Source organism: Nannobrachium achirus (genome assembly GCF_963921795.1).
Source record: "Nannobrachium achirus genome assembly, chromosome: 6".
Classification (NCBI taxonomy): domain Eukaryota; kingdom Metazoa; phylum Chordata; class Actinopteri; order Myctophiformes; family Myctophidae; genus Nannobrachium; species Nannobrachium achirus.
In genome coordinates, this window is record NC_137815.1 from 13,653,870 (window position 1) to 13,675,879 (window position 22,010).

At 44.7% G+C, this 22,010-nt stretch overlaps 1 protein-coding gene across 1 annotated transcript in view; it reads left to right on the plus strand.

Annotated features, from left to right (window-relative positions):
* The window catches only part of tafa1b (TAFA chemokine like family member 1b), a gene marked incomplete at both ends in the record, with an annotated part of 281,657 nt that overhangs the window by 239,132 nt on the left and 20,515 nt on the right, over positions 1-22,010 (plus strand). The window contains one exon of the mRNA XM_080728535.1: positions 4,538-4,678. Within this exon, the coding sequence (XP_080584661.1) occupies positions 4,538-4,678 (141 nt within the window). The remainder of the gene's footprint in view (positions 1-4,537; positions 4,679-22,010) is intronic.

Below are 22,010 nucleotides of genomic sequence, written 5' to 3' on the forward strand. Positions count from 1 at the left end.
GCGTTAGATTTTAACCACTTAACCATTATTTTTTATTGCTTTAACTTGAAAAATAGTAGATATACAAGCTCACAGCGCGAGCTTGTAGATCTGCTATTTTGAAAAATCGTTGAAAATGTGTGCAAGTCTTTGAATATCTTTGACCCGACCTTTGACTCCGACTTCTAAATCCTTCCTCTAAATCAGCTCTTCTCAAAACCTTTCACGTCAAGGACCCCCAAAATTAAATTTATTTGGCTGCAGACCCCCCCCCATCTCAAAATATGTTGTTCCAGGGACCCCCCAGAAGCAGAGATTTGAGTTACAAAAGTTTGCTTTGAAAAATATATATTGAAAAATGGGCGCACATTTTCACGATTTTTCAAAATAGCAGATCTACAAGCTCGCAGCGCGGCACTCGGTGCCGCGCTGTGAACTTGTATATCTGCTATTTTTCAATAGTTTAAAGCATTCAATAATTCTAGGCCCTAAATGGGTTAATCCCGGCTTGCCTTTGGTCTGGGCTGCCTGCGACCGACGTTGATGAGAATGGGAGGAGAAAAGTGTTGCCAAACTTGTCTGCGCCGCTGCGAGTAATTCATGACCCGACCGGGGCCATTTCAAACATTTACACAAAGCGAGCTGGAGAAGATAGATGCACGCTGCTCTTTTGTCACCTCGGCCCCATAATAAATGAGACTTCCCTCACCGCGGCGGGATATCGTCTTTGAAGCGGCGTCCGGCCGCGAGGAATCAGAGTGCAAACATGACGTTGTGTCGTGTGGCGTTCGGTTATCTCGCACAGCTTTCTCCTCCACTCTCCATCCATCCTGGAGGTGGGAGAGCATCTGGCTAGTTTCCCCACATTTCCTCTCCTCTCCTTTCCTTCTCCATGTCCTGGGATGAGCTCCAGTTTAACTCATTTACGCCTAGAATTATTGAATTGCTTATCTATTGAAAAATAGTGATTTTTCTCTTCAAGTCTTTGAATATATGTTTTTAAAAAACCGAACATTTGTGTGGGGCGCCCGCTTGCCTATACTGGTCCAGGTGCATACCACATACTGTAGGCTTTGATGCCTGACGGCGTCGCCGGTTCGATTCCCGATCCGGACGACCTTTGCAGCATGTCACTCCCCATCTCTCTCCCCATTTCCTGTCAGTCTCCTGTCCTATCAATAAAGGCATAAAAATCAAATCTTAAAAAAAAAGAAAAGAAAAGAAAAGAAAAAGCGAACTCAAATATTTGCTTCTGGGTGGTCCCTGGAACAACATATTTTGAGAGTGGGGGTCCACGGCCAAATGCATGTAATTTTGGGGGGGTCCTTGACATGAAAAAGTTTGAGAACCACTGACTTAGAAGAAGGATTTAGAAGACAGAATCGGGTAAAAAAAAAGTCTTGCACAAATAATGTCCACGATTTAAAAAAAAAAAAAATGCAGATCTACAAGCTCGCAGCGCAGCACTCGGTGCCACGCTGTGAGCTTGCACATCCGCTATTTTTCAATAGCTAAAGCATGAAACAACGGTTTTAAAGTCGTTCAAATCATTTTCACATTCACGTTTCCCGCCCCGGATGGCTTAATTGTTGGACGCCAGTGTCTGTTGCGGTGGCTGTCAGGGGAAGATAAAGAGTTTTTCCCGGGGCGTGCAGGAAAGAGAGAGAGAGTGGTTTGATGGAGGGCCTCTCTCCTGCAGCTCTGCTGCTTGCATTAGCCCCACGCTTTATAATTGTGTGAAGGGGGCACTTCCAGTGGCTCCCTCATTACTCACTGGCACCACCAGGTCCCTGGCAGCCAGACATACCCTCCTCCCCCTCTCTCATTCTCTCTCTCTCTCACTCAGGGGCGTCACAAGTGGGGGGGGGTTACTAGGGCCCAAAGTGGAGGGGCCTTTAACTATTGAAAAATAGCAGATATACAAGCTCACAGCGCCGCACCGAGTGCCGTGCTGTGAGCTTGTAGGTCTGCTATTTTTGAAAACTCGTGAAAATGTGTGCAAATCTTTGAATATATTTGTCAAATTTTTTTTTCTGGAGGATCCCAGGAACTAAATATTTTGAGATGGGGGTCCGTGGCCAAATACATATCATTATGGGGGTCCTTCACATGAAAAGGTTTGAGCACCACTGACATAGAAACATAGGTTTAAAAAAAAAAAAAAAGGATTCGAATATTTCACGATTTTTCAAAAATATAGCAGATCTACAAGCTTGCACCGAGTGCCGCGCTGAGAGCTTGTATATCTGCTATTTTACAATAGTTAAAGCACAAAATAACGTGGAATAATGCGTTCCCAGTGTAAATGGGTTAAACCCCTCTCCCCCTATGAAGAACATTCATGGGGGGGGGGGGCCACAGTGAATCCTTGTACCCAGGGCCCAGAATGTGGTGTGACACCCCAGCTCTCTCTCTCTCTCTCTCTCTCTCTCTCTCTCTCTCTCTCTCTCTCTCTCTCTCTCTCTCTCTCTCTCTCTCTCTCTCTCTCTCTCTCTCTCTCTCTCTCTCTCTCTCTCTCTCTCTCCTCTCTCTCTCTCCTCTCTCTCTCTCTCTCTCTCTCTCTCTCTCTCTCTCTCTCTCTCTCTCTCCCCATCTAGGTTCCTGTTTTTAGGATGTTCCTCCCTCAGCTCTGTCACCCCTCTCTCTCTCACCTTCCCCATGGCAGCCCGGCCTCCCCATTGTTATTGTGACCCAGTATACTGCCGCTGGAATGATTTTCTTCTCCTTATAGAGAAAAAAGAAAGAAGAAAATCTGACATCCTCCTTTGTCAGAGCGTGGGACCTATTGTGCAGCGTTCACAGATGACTGATGTCATCTGCCGTATGCACGTGAGAGCCGCTGAGAGCGGTGGCTACTGTAGCCTCCGTCCTGTGTATGGTGTGTGTGTGTGTGTGTGTGTGTGTGTGTGTGTGTGTGTGTGTGTGTGTGTGTGTGTGTGTGTGTGTGTGTGTGTGTGTGTGTGTGAGAGAGAGAGACTGTGATCCATGGTCGGGTAATGAGGCCTGTCTGAGGATATCAGTAATTACCCACCGTTGACACGAGGCCTTCTGCGGCGCAGCCCGGGAGAAGTGGTTTTGACACACGCTTCTCACCACAGGCAGAGGATCAGGGACTCAAGGAGCGGCGGTGGACAGAGCACTCAACTCCAGTGCTTTAGTGCAGATACGCTTTGTAAAAAAAACCTTAAACTTCAGTCGAATTTGTACTCGAGTTGAAGTAGCTAGCTGGGATCCCTTCACTTTTCTGGGTTTGATCCGGTCAGGAGCGGAAACCACTCTACGTCATGTTGAAGTCCTAGACGGACTACACTTTGGCCGGAAAGATCAAACCGGAAACAGTTTTGACCCAAAATAATTCCCCTGCGCTCAAGGACATACTTTTAGGGCCTACCTAATAAACCCCTTGATGCAGCGCAGTTTTGCTTTTGGAAAATTTGTTTGGTATATGCATCTTTTAGTCCTACTTGTATAGCGACTGGCAAGACTACACTTGAGCATTCTAGTAGGGATTGGGGAAACAAACAGGGGGAACCAAAACAAAGCAACGCCGCTTCTTCTGCTTGTGGTTTCCGCCTAGACCGGATCAAGCGGCCCGCTGTAAACGAACACCAGGCTTTCCCCCGAGAAAGCCTGGTGACGCGAGGTTAGAGTTGAAGTACTGGAATTCCTAAAATTCCTAAAAATAATACTTAAGTATTCGAAAGTACAAATTACAAAGTAATTTGCACAACAAAAAAATCGAATTGTTTCCAGAAAATGCTACAAACATAAAACGCATAGTAAATAAGAGTTCTAAAAGCTCAGCGTGTTGCATCTCGACTCATTGTGAATCTGTATAGATCTATAGGGACCTGTTAATGTGGATTGAAATACGGATTAACAGGTTAATTCAGGTTTGAGGGGGGGCAATTAAAGGAAATAATTGAAATGCCCCCAGAGGTCATTTCTTGTTCCACAAGTCAGGCCAAGAGTGGCCAAATATTGTACTGTATGTAATGCCTCTTTTTCCCCAAGAAGAGATACTACAATGAAGGGGGAAAGATACGTTAACTTTTTCTCATTCAGTCAGACCAGAGATGTGTAATACATTCCATTATCCTTGTAAACTTTAGGCCTAGGCCAGACGGAGCTGGATATTTCATATATCCCGGTTTTTCAGATATCCACATAGAAAAATATCTAGGTCCACAGACAAAGTTGTGGACCTAGGTCTAAAATAATCGGAGTCCCCAGACCTCCACTAGGGGGACAAGCACACACACACACTAAAGTCTTCAGAGATATCCGTGTTCCATGCCTACACGGATCCAGTGAATCGGATATGTTTCAATGTCTTCACTTATTTATCTGGTTTAAAAAATATCCAGTTTCGTGGCTGAAATATCCAGCTTTGTTTGGCTGCAAGCCCCAACTGCACAAAGAAATGTCTAGCTTCAGAAATATCCAGCTCTGTGTAGCCGGCACCTTAGATGCAAGGTTGGTTCAATCGATTTCAGCTACCAATTAACCCTACTGTCATGCACTAACCACGCCCGTCTGTCTGTCTGTCTCCCTGCAGAGGGGGGAACGTGCGAGGTGATCGCCGCCCACCGGTGTTGCAACAAGAACCGCATCGAGGAGCGCTCGCAGACCGTCAAGTGCTCCTGTCTACCGGGGAAGGTGGCCGGGACGACACGCAACAAACCCTCCTGCGTGGACGGTAAAGACATGTCTGAAACCAGGGGTCTTCAACAGGGGAGGGGGGGTCCGGGGACCCCTAGGCAGGGGGTCCTTAGAGTTACTTACAGGGGGGGACCCGCCAAATCCTCGTGTGATAGGATGATTCTTTAAGATTAACAACTTGAAACCTCGCATCCCTATTCCGAGGAGAACTTTATAGCCGAAAATAGCAGATCTACAAGCTCTCAACGCCTCGCGCTGCGAGGCTTGTAGATCGGCTATTTTCGGCAAATAGGTTTGGTGTAGAGGTGAAAAAGAGCAGACCAAAAGGTCAATTTAACAAAATATAGACGATTTAAGTGGTTAAATGTCTGGAAATACACATTAACATGAATCCAACATAGACTGATGACAGTGCTGTCAAACACGTCTATGAATCTATCTATGAAATCGATGAAAATATGCATCACACATCTATACAATATGTAGAGGGGGTCCCTGCTTCATCTCTCTCTCAGCTAAGGGGCCCCTGCTTCATCTCTCTCAGCTAAGGGGTCCCTGCTTCATCTCTCTCTCAGCTAAGGGGTCCCTGCTTCATCTCTCTCTCAGCTTAGAGGTCCCTGCTTCATCTCTCTCTCAGCTAAGGGGTCCTTGGCCTGAAAATGTTGAAGACCCCTGTTCTAAACACATTGTGCTGTTCTGTTCATCCCAGGTCTAGCCTTGTCTGAGAAAACAATTGAACACATCTCTTCTTCTAAAAGAGCTGAACTAATGAAGGTCCTGGGTTCGATTCCCGCTGGGGGGCGCTGTGGGCGTGTTCTCTCCTCCCCATCATCAGTGCCTATACCTGGGGTCATAGGCGATTCTAGCCTCTTCCAGCAGGGGGTGCACGACCTCTATTACCGAAAACAATTGCGGATATTAGCGGTTTTGTAATGTTGTTTTAGCGGATTTCTGCAGTTAATTTTGTACCCAAATGTAACACAATATAAACAAAAAAAAGTGTAAAACAGGTGCTTCTTTTTCTAGACACCATATGTCTATCTATAGGATTTATTTACTTATTTTGCAGACAGAGGCAGCACAGCCAGGACATATAAAGCCAAACATCAAGTTAATCATCATTCATCAAGCAATCAAGCAGTCATTTACAGTGTCAAATAAGCATTTCACAAAAACAAATAGTAGACACATCCTTATTACACAATGAACTGCAGCCTCCGGGTTTTGGAACTTGCAAACCTTTCAATTATTTTCTGCACTTTAATTTCGTGTATTTTCTCAATCTGTAAAATGCCTATATCTGACACTCTTTTATCAGTCATGGTTGTCCGTAAATACGTTTTTAGTTGTCTCAAAGTAGAGAAACTGCGCTCAGCTTAAGCACTCGTAACTGGTATGGTGAGGTACAGTGTGTAGACGTGTTTTAATGTACCAAATGAATCAGAATTATGCATTCCCTTCTCTTGAAAAAAAGCAAGTTTCTTTTCAAACAGTGTCGTGTTTTTTTTGCGCACATTCTCTTCCCTGTACATGGAAGTCATTACAGAGATTTCAGCTTTCAGAACATCTGCATGATGCATCAAGAGTGTATGTCTGACATACGTCTGTCACACTTTTTTCTGAAGGGCTATCTGAGGTTACAACATCAGCAAGACACTGGAGGATATGAAAATCGTTTTCAGAAAAGCGCCCCTCAAGCTGTTGTATGAGTGTGTCCAGTGTTCTATACCTCATTTGGCTCCTCTGGGTCTGGGCCTGGGGTAACAACAGTTGAGTCTGGAGTGGGGCTTGCTTGCTGTGGAGGAACCGGGGCCTCGGTCTCCGGCAACGGCGAGCCTTCCACAGTGATGTCGGTGGCTGGATCACTGCTGCTGCAAGCTCCGTCCACCTCCTCTGGTTCACGTTCATTAGCATTACTGTCAGTGTCGAGTGAACCCGTGTTCACATTTCCTGATGATGAATTATCGGTTGTGGCACTGGGTTTGCTCTTTTTTATAAAGAATTGGTCAATTGTTGTCTTTGTATTTATAGTTCGTTTCGCCATTATTGCTGCTCTGCTGCTGTATCCATATTGTTTTAGGCGGGCGGAAACAGATAAGGAAATCACGGAATTGTGGGTCATCATATCAGAGAGTCACACAGCCGGCCAGCACAGGTGTCAATCTCACAGCCCACCCACAGTGCCTGCCAAGTCTGCCAACAGCGCCGCCGCCAAGCAAGCTGATAGGTCTTACATTGCAAGCAAGCAAGCTGAAATACTTGCCCCTCCACCTCTCTTTTTGCGCACATTTTACAAATCACGATCACTGTTTTATTTAATAATTATAAAATAAAGTTACATTACAAAAAAAAAAAGAAAATCAAAATGGCCGCCTGGCGGCCAGGGGGTGCACGTGCACCCTAGGACACCCCTTAAAATCGCCTATGCCTGGGGTGGTGGTGCCTATACCTAGGTGGGGTTGGCGATAGGGCCTTTCTGTGTGGAGTTTGCATGTTCTCCCCGTGTCTCCTAGAGTAGATACCCTCACAAAAACATGCAGTAGTCCCTGTCTCTATACTGCCTCCCCCTGGCCACCCGGGGCGCCTGATGGAGGGGAAAGGAACTGGTTGGAATAATGTTCCTTCCACACGCTACGTCCAGCCGGGGAAACTCTCCTGTCAGGTGAAAAGAAGCGGCTTGGACTCCTCATGCATAGAAGGAAGCATGAAGTCTGTCCACTCCCCACTGGTAGAGTGGAGTGTAGCGCCCAGGATTACATTAGATAATTGGCACTGGGTGAAAAATGGCTTGCAAAATCATGGGATAAAAATGATAAAAAAGGAAAGTGCAAAAACTCGGAAAAGGGACATAAAAATCCGGAGAATAACATTTCTTAAATTTTTCGCATTTGTGGAACCCCTTTTGGTCAGAAGTGAAAGTGTTTTGGAGGTGTGCTCTAATAGAGGCCACTCAATATGATTCAAATTTGGTGAATTTTGATTGTTCATGGTGGCGTTCAACATTGAGTTTAACCCATTTAGGCCTAGAATTATTGAATGCTTTAACCAGTGAGAAATAGCAGATATACAAGCTCACAGCCGGGCACCGAGTGCCGCGCTGCGAGCTTGTAGATCTGCTATTTTTGAAAAATCGTGAAAATTAGAATTTTGACCCGATTCTATAAGTGTCTTTTGTATCCTTCTAAGATTTTTTTGAAAAACCCATGTTTCTGTCAGCAATCTGGCTCACTATCGTCAAAGAAAAGGTCCTTTTCACTTCACTGGAGCTCAGTTAGTCTGTTCTTGAGAGACTACTATGTCAGTGGCTCTCAAACCTTTTCATGTGAAGGACCCCCAAAATTATATTTATTTGGCCATGGACCCCCATCTCAAAATATCTAGTTCCAGGGACCACCCAGAAGCAAAATTTGAGTTACAAACGTTCGCTTTGAAAATACATACAAGCTCGCAGCGCGGCACTCGGTGCCGCGCTGTGAGCTTGTCTGCTATTTTTGAGCATATCTGCTATTTTTCACCGGTTAAAGCATTCAATAATTCTAGGCCTAAATTTAATGTTGGGCTTATTATGTCTCCCCTCAGACAAAAATTAAGTTATGCTCTGTTGCATAACTGCAGTTCACTTTTCCAGAAGGTGTCAGACCCGTTTCCAGTTCTGGCAAATTACACAAAATAAAACCAGGCAACGCAAATGTTATATAATTACAGTGTTGGAAATGTGTGAAGATTTGAACGAGTCCCCGGTTGTTGTTTAGCCTTGCCAGCCAGCCATGTGTACAGTATATGCCACACGTCAATGCAAATCAATAGACAGAGATGTAATCTCATTTCAGGCTTCCTGAATGCTTGGATCCCTGGAGCCCTTTATAAGAGGGCTTACATTTCTTCAGCGTCTAATTTGTATACACAGTGACTCTTGTCTTTGTCAACATCAAGTAGTGTCTTACAAGTTGCTCCCACTCACTTTAACCAGGCCTGTGATGTGTTTGAGGGCTGTTGTACTTGTCCTTCTCATTTCATAAATTATGATGGCAAAATAGCCAATCTATTAACACAGCGGGTGCCGACGATGAATGCAAGGGTTAATTTGCTGCGGCGCCCATGGCAACCCGCCATTTTGCCTACCTTCGAGGTCCTGGCGAAAAAAGTAATCAGAGTAAAATGTAATCCAAGCATGTCCTGTTTATTTTGCGAAAATCTTTTCTTTCAGTCAGTTTTTAACAATCCTGCGCCACAGCGTTTGTGTGACGGCCGGTAGAGAAGGCTGCGTTTTGAACGCGAAAAGAAAAAAAAAGAAAAGATCCGGAGAAAACTGCATGTTTGTGCAGCAGCTTTACAGGGCAGTGAAGCGTTATTTGGAATTGCACACGCGTTCTGGGCAAACCCCGCCCATGGAAGCTTTTGATTGGCTGAACTGGCGCTAGGGAGCGCTCCTTTTTGTCCGCTTGGACCGCACAGAGGTGCGCGGTGCGTTTATCGTGCGCTTGCCCAGGCCTTACGGCCTGGGCATAAATAGAACGATTGCATTCACCACGGCTTCGTAACGGCCCTGGCCCGCTCTTCGCGGCCACTCGCGCCTGCGGCGCTCGGGGGCGAAGAGCAGGACCAAGGTCCGCTGGCCTTCGCGCCGCTTGCAGTGTCGTGGACAATAATCAACGCCTCCGCCCAGAACGCGTGTGCAATTCCAAATAACGCGGCAGTGAACGAGGCAAGACAGCACTTCCTGGTCACGTGATTTCGCGCTGCATTTTGGGAAATGGAGTTTGTTTCATCACCGCGGTAGCCAAGTACAGTAGCTACAGTATAGTTTACTGTACAACACGTCAAACGCATCGATGGGCACACGTATACATCAAAGAGATTGACCCGTTGACACCACCTGGGCATCAAATGAGTTAAGGAATAGTAAAACCAACGTCTCCCGTGGTCGGTTCACCTGAGCACCATCATAGAAACTCAGCTGGACACAATACTGACTAACAAGTCAGACTAACAAATCTAAAGTTATGACAGACATTATCATTGATGTTTTATGTTCAGGAGGACATTTGGTGAATTGTATACATCATGCAGTGCTTAAATTAGTTCTAAAGGACAATGTTATCAAAGCAAAATGTCCAAGTCTGTGATTGGTTGCTTTTCTTAGTGATAGCCACTGCCAGACAAAGGTTTGTTGATCGGCCAGCTTTGCTGACAACATTTTGCTGCCAGCTTTGCTGACAACAAAGAAAATTACAACTGAATTGAAAGTTCACAGTTATGCAAACTGACTTACACATTCTCTACATATTTGCAAGCTGAATTCAGTTTTGGCCTTCGAGTGCCTGGTAGACGAGCACTTGAAGATCTCCTATTAACGGATCAAAAGCGATTTGCGGAACATTTTGAACACTTAACACACCGTGGTTTAAGCTTTAAGCAGAAGCCGTATTCATGCAACCCTATTGAATTTAAATAGTCTTCATTTAAATAGGAAATTCACAAACTAGTTGAAGAGAACACTGTAACATAATTTGTAAGAGCAATTAAAAGGACCAGGTTGTGAAAAAGATCAAAACCTGTCCTGTAATTAATATACTGTAGTTTACAATATAATGTTGATCAGTCACCATTATAGCGGGATAGAAAGGTATACCGTCACTGTCGGGCAGAAAACGTGTATCCCTATTCTTCGTCTTTTAATTTGTTTTTTATTCATGCCCTATTTCAGGGGTGGGCAACTTTGATGATGGAGAGGGCCACTACATTTTCACACTCACTCCAGGGGGCCACAATGCATATACATAGCAAAAATCTCCAAGCTCAAAACGCGCCGCAGTTTTGAGCTTGTAGATCTGCTATTTGTGCTATTTTTTTATTGGAATCCTGAAAAGTCACTTGTTTGTTTTAATTTCAAATGCATGTATATGTTCTTATGTTAATTTATGAACTTAAATACAAATACATTGGACATAACAAATATAATAACATTTTAATACATGTCTATTAGCTACTGATATAAACTGAAGTAATTGAAGCGGTTAATTATTCCATGTTTTGAATTGGAACAGCTGCAATCAAATCAGTACTCTAATATCAACCTGAGGGCCACATTAAGTGACGTTTGGGGGCTTGGGGCCGCATGTGGCCCCCGGGCTGCCAGTTGCCCATGTATGCCTTATTTAGTACTATTACTCCTGTCACGATGTGAAGTATTTTGAGCTTGTAGATCGTTTTGTCTGTCTGTGGGTTTTATACATTATTTAACCAACGAAAAATATTAACCAGAGCTTGTGATAATAAATCCACTGAATCCATTGAAACACAGGTTCTTTTTTTTTCCTGAAAAGTAACGTTTTCCGCCTGACGGCGACAACAGAGAGACCTTTTATTTAATAATGTTCACCTCTTAAAAAGACCGACCACCAGTAGTTCACTACCATTACTATTACTTCTGCGTTTTCTCTGTGATGTCACCGATAATGAGAATAGACCAGGCCATTAGAGAAGCCAGCGCTGCTAGGCATCCTGGGAGCAGGGGCGTCACACCAAATTCTGGGCCCTGGGTACAAGGAGTCACTGCGGGCCCCCCATGAATGTTAACTATTGAAAAACAGCAGATATACAAGCTCACAGCGCGGCGCAAGCTTGTAGATTCTGCTATTTTTGAAAAACTGTGATAATGTGTGCAAGAAACCCATGTTTCCATGTCAGTGATGCTCAAACTTTTTCACGTGAAGGACCCTCAAAATGATATGAATTTGGCCACGGACCCACATCTCAAAATATTTAGCTCCAGGGACCCCCCCCCCCCCCCCCCCCGGAAGCTAAATTTGAGTTACAAATGTTCGCTTAAAAAATACATATATTCAAAGATTTGCGCACATTTTCACGACTTTTTCAAAAATAGCAGATCTACAAGCTCGCAGCGCGGCACTCGGTGCCGCGCTGTGAGCTTGTATATCTGCTATTTCTCAATAGCTAAAGTCACTAGGGCCCCTCCACCTTGGGCCCTGGTAACTCAGTCCCACTTTCCTACCCCTTGTGACGCCCCTGCATGCTGGGAGAGATGCGGCGTGACTCGGTTGGGGCCCGCTGAACACCTGAGCGCTGAACGCGTTGCGTATCACTTTGCCCCAGGGCCCCTCGGGCTCACCCAAATGAATAACTAATAAATACAAGTCAGGGCCGCTCCGGGCTGCCGCACCTGAATTTGCGAGAAAAAAAAACTGTGGCAAACAATCAACGGAGAGAGAGGCAGCTCCCCGGAAACAAAGAGGCATGCAGTCACAAGCCCACCGAGACGGAACCGGGACGGATCCATCACGGCATCATGCATTCATGAGCCCCGCGATCGGCGTGACTCGCGCCGTCTCACGAAGGCGTCGCTCATCACGAGAGGCCAGTGGTGTAAAGTAACATACATACATAACATACGTACGTTAAGTACTGTACTTTTACTTTGCTGGAGTATTTTCAATACTTTTGCTTCTACTCCACTACATCTTGGAGGAAAATATTGCACTTTTACTGCACTTAAATTATTTTAAAACTTTAGTTACTAGTTACTTTGTAGATATGTATTATTATTACAAAACATACATTAACCACTTCAACCCGGTATATACATTTCGGCCACTTGAAAATAGACGATCTACAGGCTCACAATGTGTCGCGATGCGACGCGTTGTGAGCTTGTAGATCTGTTATTTACAAAATATTTGTATACATTTGAAAACTTAAAATAGGACATTGCGCATTCTACCTTTGGCACTTTAAGTACATTTTGATGCCAACACTTTTGTACTTTTTACTCAAGTACATTTTGAATTCCGAACTTTTACTTGTAAGGGTGCCCTCACACCAAAATACCTAGAGTGGAATCCGCCAATGCATTTCAATGAGAATGGAGCGTTTTTTGCAGAAATCCTCTACTGGCAAAAAAACGCTCCATTCTCATTGAAATGCATTGGCGGATTCCACTCTAGGTATTTTGGTATGAGGGCACCCTAACAGAGTATTTCTGCATTGCAGTATTGATACTTTTACATAAGTAACAAATGTGAGTAAAAAACTCAATGACAGTACACAGTCATTGAGTACTTTTTCCACCACTGCGAGAGGCATGGCGTGAAAAGGCCAGGCATGTGACGTGCGGCCCACTCAGGGGGGGCTGCGGCGCCACAGCGCCAGGGTTGGTTAGGCACAGCTGACAACCTGAGGAGAGCGCCACGGAATATGAATTAGGCATGAGCGGCAGATAACATGAAAACAGGGTATTCCCGCCTGAGATGAGAGATGTACCCGAAAACCACGGGAAGTACCAAACTTTATTTGAACCGTGGCTGCGCGTGAGAGAGAGAGTTCTCCCCGAGTCACTCAAGTCAGAGCACAGATGTTCTTCTGCTCACTCCATGGTGGTAGCACAGCGGATAATAGGAGCAATCGTTCACTTAGTGATACAAGCGTGAAAATTGGTACACATCATCTTTGGAGGCCACTCTTCGATTTAAGAAACCGGGCCGCTTGAAAATCAAAGATGGCGGCCCCCGAAATCCAAGATGTCCGTCCGAAAACGTGGTTTTTCCTTTATAACTCCAGATGCATTGATTTTAAGACCCATAAATGTATTAAAGTTGAATATGAAGTTTGGCATTGCGGATACCAAGTTCATGTCTGTATATATTCCAGTTCTTGAGATAGAGCATATAGGTGCACCTGAGTCTGTAAAATTACCTACTGTACAGTATATGCTGTATCTCAAGAACTGTAATAGACACAGCCTTTATATTCAACTTTAATACATTTATGGGTCTTAAAATCAATGCATTTAGAGTTATAAAGGAAAAGACGGACGGACATCTTGGATTTCGGAGGCCACCATCTTTGATTTTCAAGTGGCCCAGTTTCTTGAATTGAAGAGTGGCCTCCAAAGATGATGTGTACCAATTTTCACGCTTGTATCACCAAGTGAACGATTCTCCCAAAATACTGCTGTTAGCCGCTGGTTGCAGACGCTGACTAAAACATGCCGAGAGTTCTGACCTTGAGATACAATGCTGTACAATATCCCTCTTTTGTTTTGTTCTTGTATGGAGTGGAAGACAGTAAAACACTCACTATACTCAACCACCACACTTGGCAGACAAGGAGGACTTAGGGCTCATTTCATACCCGCCTGGAAGAATTCTGGCTTTGTTAAAATAACACGGCTTAGGCAGACAGATGGAGTGAGAAATCTCTGCATGCATTACAAACAACACCGCCTCTATTCTTCAGGGGGAAAAGTGTGTTTTAGGGGGTTGGGAGATGTGAGTGGAATTTAACGTCGTTGTGTGTGTCGGCTCTTGCCATTTTTCATGCACACTGCCTGGATGAAAAACACTTCGATCACGATCCGTAGAACTCAGAAAAAACAGGATGTGAATACAATAATGGCAGTTCCAAGGGCTGCCGCCCGCATGGCAGTTGGAGAGACGGGTGGTAGGGAATGAGGGGGAGGCAGCAGGGACATGCTGGGCCCCTGATTCAGCCCGGGAAAAAGAGTTGTAGAGGCCCTCATTGCGCGCTATAGAGAGAGATCTCTCTCTATAGCGCTGCTGCTACTCAAAGATTTGCCATTTCAGATCATGACAAGTGACAAGCCAGTGGGCCAATTACATGAGTTATATTTCGTCGTTGTCGGGTGGAAACCTTGTATGTCCAAAACCGTTTGTGTTGTATTTATCATTTTAAAAAATGTATAAAACTAGTGAAAACAGCCGATCTACAAGCACACAACGCCTCGCAACGCGAGGCGTTGTGTGCTTGTAGAGCGGCTGTTTTCACTACTTTTGTGCGACGGCCTTGTATGATGAAGCAGGGCTTTGCTTTGCGAAAGAATCTACAAATTTGAAACTTGGAAATACAAGGTTTCTGCCCGACAGTGACGATTTACTTTGTTGGCCACCCGGCCCCCAAAATGGAACGAAGGCAGACATTTTATTTTACATTTTTTCCTAATTGCCGGGAATGAACTGGCCATTCGGGAGTTGTCCCGCTTTTCCCAAAGGCCAGCACGTCCCTGAGAGAGAGAGAGAGAGAGAGCTAGAAGTTAACGCTTCATGTGTCTTTGCCTCGGGCTGCGGCGGTGAGAGAAGATCCCCGTAGCTGTTGCGGTATTGATTAACAAGCGCTTAGAGAGGCGGCGCTGATTGAAAACGAAAATGACATGGGCGGCGAGCAGCGTGTTCCATCACGGAAGAGTGTCTCTTGAAAGAGTCGCGGCGGTGACCCGAGCCAATGATGATTTTTATTTGATCTACTTCAGCGCTGGCCCCTTCTCTCCGCGTTGGCCATGATCACTCCAGTGCATCCATCCAAAAGGGGGTCGCGGGCTGTTTTGCCGTTTGTGAAGCACTGAAACCACTTTGGGCTAAAGAGCTGAAGGGCAGACTCACTGGATAATTAGCTTATTATTCACAGCAGCTCATTTGCGCCGCTCATTGAGACCGCACCTCCTAATGAAGGAGTATAGGCCTATACGTTATTTTTAAAAGTTTAAATCACATTTGCATGCAGGGATAGGGATTAAAGTGACGACTGGGATTTTTTGCTATTTTCGGGAGGGCTCAAGTCACTCGCTATATGCAAATGGCCTGCAAACGGGAAATGATCTGCATTTATTTAGCGCCTTTATCCACAGCGCTTTACGATATGCATTACATCATCCATCCATCCATCCATCTTCAACCGCTTATCCGGAATCGGGTCACGGGGGTAACAGTTCCAACTGAGACTTCCAGATTTCCTTATCCTGAGCAACTTCCTCCACCCCCTCTGGGAGTATACCGAGGCGTTCCCAGGCCAGTTTGGAGATATAATCCTTCCATCTGGTTTACATCAGAGGTGAAAAAAGTACTCACATATTTTACTTGAGCAAAAGTAGCAATACTCCAATATAGAATTACTCTGTTACAAGTACAAGTCTGGAATTCAAAATGTACTTGAGTAAGAGTATGAAAGTATTGGCATCATAAAGTACCAAAAGTAAAAGTACAAAATGTTTGAAAATAGCAGATCTACAAGCCCACAATGCGTCGCTTGTAGATCGGCTATTTTCAAATAGCCAAGGTATAACATTGTGGTAAAGTGGTTAACGTATGTTTTATAATATTAGAATTTATATCTGCAAAGTAACTAGTAACTAAAGTTTTCATATAAATGTAGTGGAGTAAATGTTCAATATTTAGATGTGAGAGGTAGTGGAGTAAGTAAAAGTAGGCCTATTGGAAATTGGAAATACTCAAGTAAAGTACAAATACCTCAAAACTGTACTTAAAGTAGGACTGTCTTCTAAAGGGGTACTGTCACTTTAAATCTTAAAATATTAGTTAATATGTTTATGATGTCATTGTGATAAGCAATGTATAAGCCAATCAAATTAATTGACTATACTTAGACTACTTACTGTACTGGTCAGCTGTTGTTGGGGAGCGAGGGGCAGATTACACTGTGACATGAGTTTCAGACTATTTCAGACCGTTTTCAAAGAGACCACGTGACATACTGTATCATACTATTATAATTTTGGGGCGTGTCAGTGGGCCTTAAAGTACAGTACTTAAAGGGGCACTCGACCACTTTTCAACCTATGTTCATATAATTGGTTCTTCTCACTCAAAAATTTTTTTTTTTTCCAGAGGAGGGCTGTGGGAAGGTCAGAAACCCATCGTCTTGTGACATCATCGATTGCCAATCCAGCTTATAGAAACTGCAGGCTTTCTATTCCTGAAAAGTTGCAATTTTAAAGTGGAAGCCATTGTTCTTGCGATAATAAAAATCTAAATATTTTTTTCAAAGATATTGATTAAATTTTTTTTTGGAAAATGATGATGTCACAAGACGATGGATTCCGAACTTCCCACAGCTCTCCTAGGAGACATGGACTGAGTAGAATTTTTTTTTAAATATTTTATCATGAACATTAGTGAGGACCTATTATATGAAGACAGGTTGAAAAGTGGTGAACTACTCCTTTAAGTAAATGTACTTAGTTACTTTACACCCCTGCATCACATTCACCCGTTCACACGGCGACAGCGTAGGCAAACCAAGCATGGCACCAACCCCGCTCATCAGGAGCGGTTATCGGTTCAGTGTCTTGCTCAAGGACACTTCAGCCAGACATGCAGCCAGGAGGAGAAGGCCGGGCTGGAAACCTTTTGGTTCCTAGACAGCCATTGTACCTCCTGAGCCACCACCGCCCCAAGTGCGTGAGCGTGTGTGTGTGTGTGTGTGTGTGTGTGTGTGTGTGTGTGTGTGTGTGTGTGTGTGTGTGTGTGTGTGTGTGTGTGTGTGTGTGTGTGTGTGTGTGTGTGTGTGCGTGCGTGTGCGTGCGTGTGTGTGCGTGTGTTGCCTGGGCCCGTGGTCTGCTCTTGCACCGGTGTGAGGGATTATGGACTTAAGGAGTCACTGGCCTGTCCTCCTGTCCCCTCAGCAGTGTGCTACGCTACGCTGGCCCAGATGGAGCACTCTCCCCAGGTCCTCCCACCACCAAGCCCCCCCGTTATTAATGTTCCGTCCAGATGAGGAACGATACCGCAGCCCCGACCCATCTCCCCGACCCCTGGGGGACACCTGCATCCACTGTCCCATACATACAAGCACGCACGTGCACAAACACACACACACAAACACACTCACACACACGTGTGCCAGTGAGAAAAAAGGGTCAGTGTCCAGGTATAGCATATCACAGTTCTATCAACCAGAGGCCATATTTGGGCATATAAAGAGGCCAGGGGACAGAGTATCGCCTTTATCTTTAGAAAACCAATCAGCTTCTTGGAGCTTATTGTCCACCAGGGACGTGCAGAGAATGTTAGGGAGGCAGGGGCTGAAATTTCTAAAAGGGCCTTTTGGTGAAAATATTAAAAATAGCAGACCTCCAAGCTCACAACGCATTGCGATACGTTGTGAGCTTGGAGGTCGGCTATTTTCAGTACTTGATACCACACTAAACTAACCAAAAGGCAATACTGGAGATGTGGCGTAACGGCATGGATTTCTACACAGAGAGGGCAATTCTTTCAACATAAGATGCTGCATACAAGTTCAGGAGAGTTTGGACATGGCAATTCTCTTGAATGCTGCCTTCAGGTATTTCTTTCACCAAATCACCAAACTGCATTCATGGTCTGGAGAGGGCACTTTTTACACTCAAGCCCCCTTTGATGTCTATGTGTGCACGTGCCTGTTGTCCATCATGTGAATCACAATTGATATCGATCACACGTTGACATCAAAAGCAGACCCTGTCCAAATGGATTCATCAGGGGTGAATGTTCGCTGCCTGGTGGCCACACGAGGTTACTGCGGGTATATCGGGAACTGCTGATGTTTGTTTATTAATGTATGGGAACGTGATGACAGCTTGCATGGAGGAGGCACCATGCTGGGTGCTGTCAGCTTAGTTGCGTATAGGGGGGAATTGATTATCGGTCGTGACAAGGGGAGCTACATGTATGTCCTAGTTATGTCAGAGCCTACAAGGCTCTTCGTGGAAAACATCCCTTTTAACAAGTCAAACTGCGGCAGCTTAGATCTCCCCGAAGCCTGGTCGGGACCGAACACATGCACTCAGATTAGGCGCTCGTTGCTGGATGGCCTCCATCTCAGTGCTTGGGATATCGTAGTTGTCGGGTGGAAACCTTGTATGTCCAAAACCGTTCGTTTTGTATTTATCATCTATAAATTGTACTAAACTAGTGAAAACAGCAGATCTACAAGCACACAACGCCTCGCATTGTGCGACAGTCTTGTATGATGAAGCAGAGCTTTGCTTTACCAAAAGACGTACAGATTTGAAACTTGGAGATACGAGGTTTCTCCCCGACAGTGACGATATGCAAGCACAACGCCACAGTTACAGTATACGGACACACACGCACACACACATGCTCATGCATGTACTACTGTTTTGAACTCACAAGACGTTGCATCGCAACATTGTGAGCTTGTCGTAGATCTGCTATTTTCAAATGGCCGAAATATATACATACTGTACGGCTGAAGTGGTTAGTGTGTTTTGTAATAATAATCAAAATACGTAACTAGTAACACATAATTGTAGTGGAGTAAAAGTACAATATTTTCCTCTGAGATGCAGTGGGGTAGAAGTATTGAAACCCCCCCAAATAAATTAATAACTTAAAGGACGACTCCGCCCTAAATAACATCGAGGCTAATTTTCCTACTTGCATTGCTCACAAATGACTGTCCATGGGGTCTATTAGACAGAAATGCCCCTGTTGTCCAGTTACCTCCGCAGAACCCAGCAGCCCTCATAGAGCCCATAAGCCTATCGCTTTTAGGCTATTTGTTAAGGTCAAAAGTGTGATTTTTCTTTTATCAATCTGTTATTAGTTGCCATTACACACGCATCCATGCCATCGTTGTCCCACACGAGCCACCACACTCTGCTAAACAGATGTTTTGCTGTTATGTGTTTTACCAAGTCCCAAGTCCAAATTCTGGGTCAATATAAGTAGGAAAATGAGCCTAGATTTTATTTATTTAGTAGGCCTACATGTACTTGGTTACTTTACACCGGCGGTTCCCAAACTTTTTAGCTCAAGACCCATAAGAGAAGTCAGATGTTTGCCCGGGACCCAAACTAGTGAAAACAGCAGACCTACAAGCTCACAAGGCGTCGCTTCGCGCCACGTTGTGATCTTGTAGATCGGCTATTTTCACAACTACTTAAACATTTGTTGTCGAATGGGAATGTTTTTTGAAAATGTTTTGAGGTAATAATTAACTCTTATACCGCTTTGGACGTTCCTGTTCGCCCCAATTCCCAAGAGACCTCCGCGCCAATACGGCGCTCGTTCGTTCGTTCGTTTACCTTGTTGAAGCTGATGAGGGGTCGCGCCGCCGTGTACTGTAAACACATTTTCCGCGGTGATGGTGTAAAAAATCCATTATGCGTTAACATCAACGGAGACCAATTCACTTCCTTGTTGATTTCTCTGGCTGTGAGGCTCTGTGGCCAGTGACTGGTCTGAATGTACGGCAACACATAACAGGCAAATTCACATTCATTCTCGCATGACACCGCCCTCTGCTGCCTGGCAGACCAAAGTGCACTATTGCACAATCAAAAAAAAAAAAAAAAAAATGTCTATCTATCTACTATAACGTCGCAAAGGTAAGCCGCTTTTTGATGGCACCAGACCCAATAAATAAATAAATAATCTGGCAGTAGGAGAGTTAAAAACAACATAATTTGGGGACCCCCCTGAGGGTCCCGACCCAGTGTTTGCGAAACAGTGCTTTACACCACTATGTGTTGCCATGTAGCTGCTCAACACCAGAAACACGTAGATGTCTCAGTGCCGACGTGGGAGACTTCACTGCACCCTTCTGTTTAGCCGTAGGGCCTTAATGCCGAGCATGGCAGGTTGTCATGGTGCGCTTGAGAAGTGTCTGGCAGGGTGGTTGTTCCGCGGACACTCGTCCAAGACAGGAATTAGCGGCGCTCAGATTCTTCAACTATACGGTTCTGATCAAATTGAGGCACATCTTGAATGCTGGGGCCTGCTGCCAGCGGCTCAGGAAGATGGAAAATGTGTGTGTAGCCATGCAACGCATTCTGAGCTTGTAGATTGTTATTTGCGACACAATGAAGTACAGCCTAGAAGGTAATCTTACCTTTAGTAGTTGTTATCTCCCCAAAACGTTGTCCAGGTGGTTTTCTTTTCCATAACAAGCAATTTTGTCGATTCGCCCTGCTCCAAACAGGAGTGATTGGTTATATTGTTAATCCGCTTATTTCTCTATTTAAAAAAAAAAAAAAAAAAATGTCTGCCGTACATAATGCCACTAGTCCGTAAACAGTGTCTATTTCCATCGTCCTCTGCCATTATTGCCGTGAAGCCATGAATTTTGAACTCACATTTGTCTCGCAAGCTGTCTGGGTGTAGCCTAGTACAGTGTTTCTAAACCTTTTTTTCTGCATGGGCACACTTTTCATGTCCCAAGAATCCATGGGCACTAGGGCTGTCCTCGACTCGGGATTTTTGAAGTCGATTCGAGTCGAGGGGTTCATTCCGACGCGTCGACGAATCGTTTTATAGTCTACTTTGTGTAAAAAAAAAAAAAAATCCAAAAAAAAGTGTTGCTTTAAACGTCCACATCAACATAACACAATAATACATTAAGATGAATTGAATACACGGTGTTTTCGGTGATATCGGTGCGCGAGCACAAACGTTATCTGCATAGCAATGTACAACACCGTTAAAACAAATAAAACATCTCCGCTGTTCAACTCTGCCCCGTCTCGGTGCACTGCCGTGCAGTAGAGATGAGACATTCGCGAACGATTCCGCTCTCTTGAACGGCTCTTTTAAATGAACGATGGGATCCAGTCCTCAGTCGCGGGACACCATTCACTGACAGAGTAATGAGTCGGTGTCGAGAACGGATTCATTTCAGAAACGGATCATAAAAAGCGGGAGGCACAGCTCCCGCTAGAGCCAGCAGTCAGTGTGGACATGTCATGGACGCAAACACAGCGAAACAAACATCATCATGGATTATACAACACTGGAACAATTCAGAAGCACTTTAATTAGAAAATGTAACTAGTAGCCTACACTTGTGTATGTTAATTTGACTTTAGTAGATTGTTTAATTACTTCGTGGACGTGCGTTTGTGCTGTGGCAGGTTATTTAATATGGGATTTTGACAGCGTGCTTCTCCTCTTAACGGAACACTGTCCCGGCTCCGAATGTTTTAACGATGCGGCGGTTCTGGCCGTTCCGTCTCACTTTCACCCCTACGCTAGTATAGTGCGAGACAATAAATGACTGTTCGCCAATTGCTACATCTCTCAATTGGAAGTACATGACACCAGTCCAGCAGTGCACTGCAGTAGTAGGCTAACTGGTGATATAAAAAAATATATATTTTCGACTCCTCGACTCAAACAATTGGCGTCGATTCCCGGGGCTTAAAGCGACGCGTCGATTCGTCGATCTTTAGAGGACAGGCCTAATGGGCACACCAACATAATACGGGGGTGCAAATATCGTCACTGTCGGGAAGAAACCTTGTATCTCCAAGTTTCAAATTTGTATGTTTCTTCGCAAAGTAAAGCCCTGCTTCATCATACAAGGCTGTCGCACAACAGTAGTGAAAACAGCAGATCTACAAGCACACAACGCCTCGCACCGCGAGGCGTTGTGTGCTTGTAGATCGGCTGTTTTCACTAGTTTAAATCATTTTAAAAATGATAAATACAATACTGGCTTTCAAGCAGTTTCAAGGGGCACAATCTACCCTTCTCAGGGGCACACATGAGGGGCGGCATAGCTCAGGGGTAGAGAAACCGTTATTAGAGCACGAA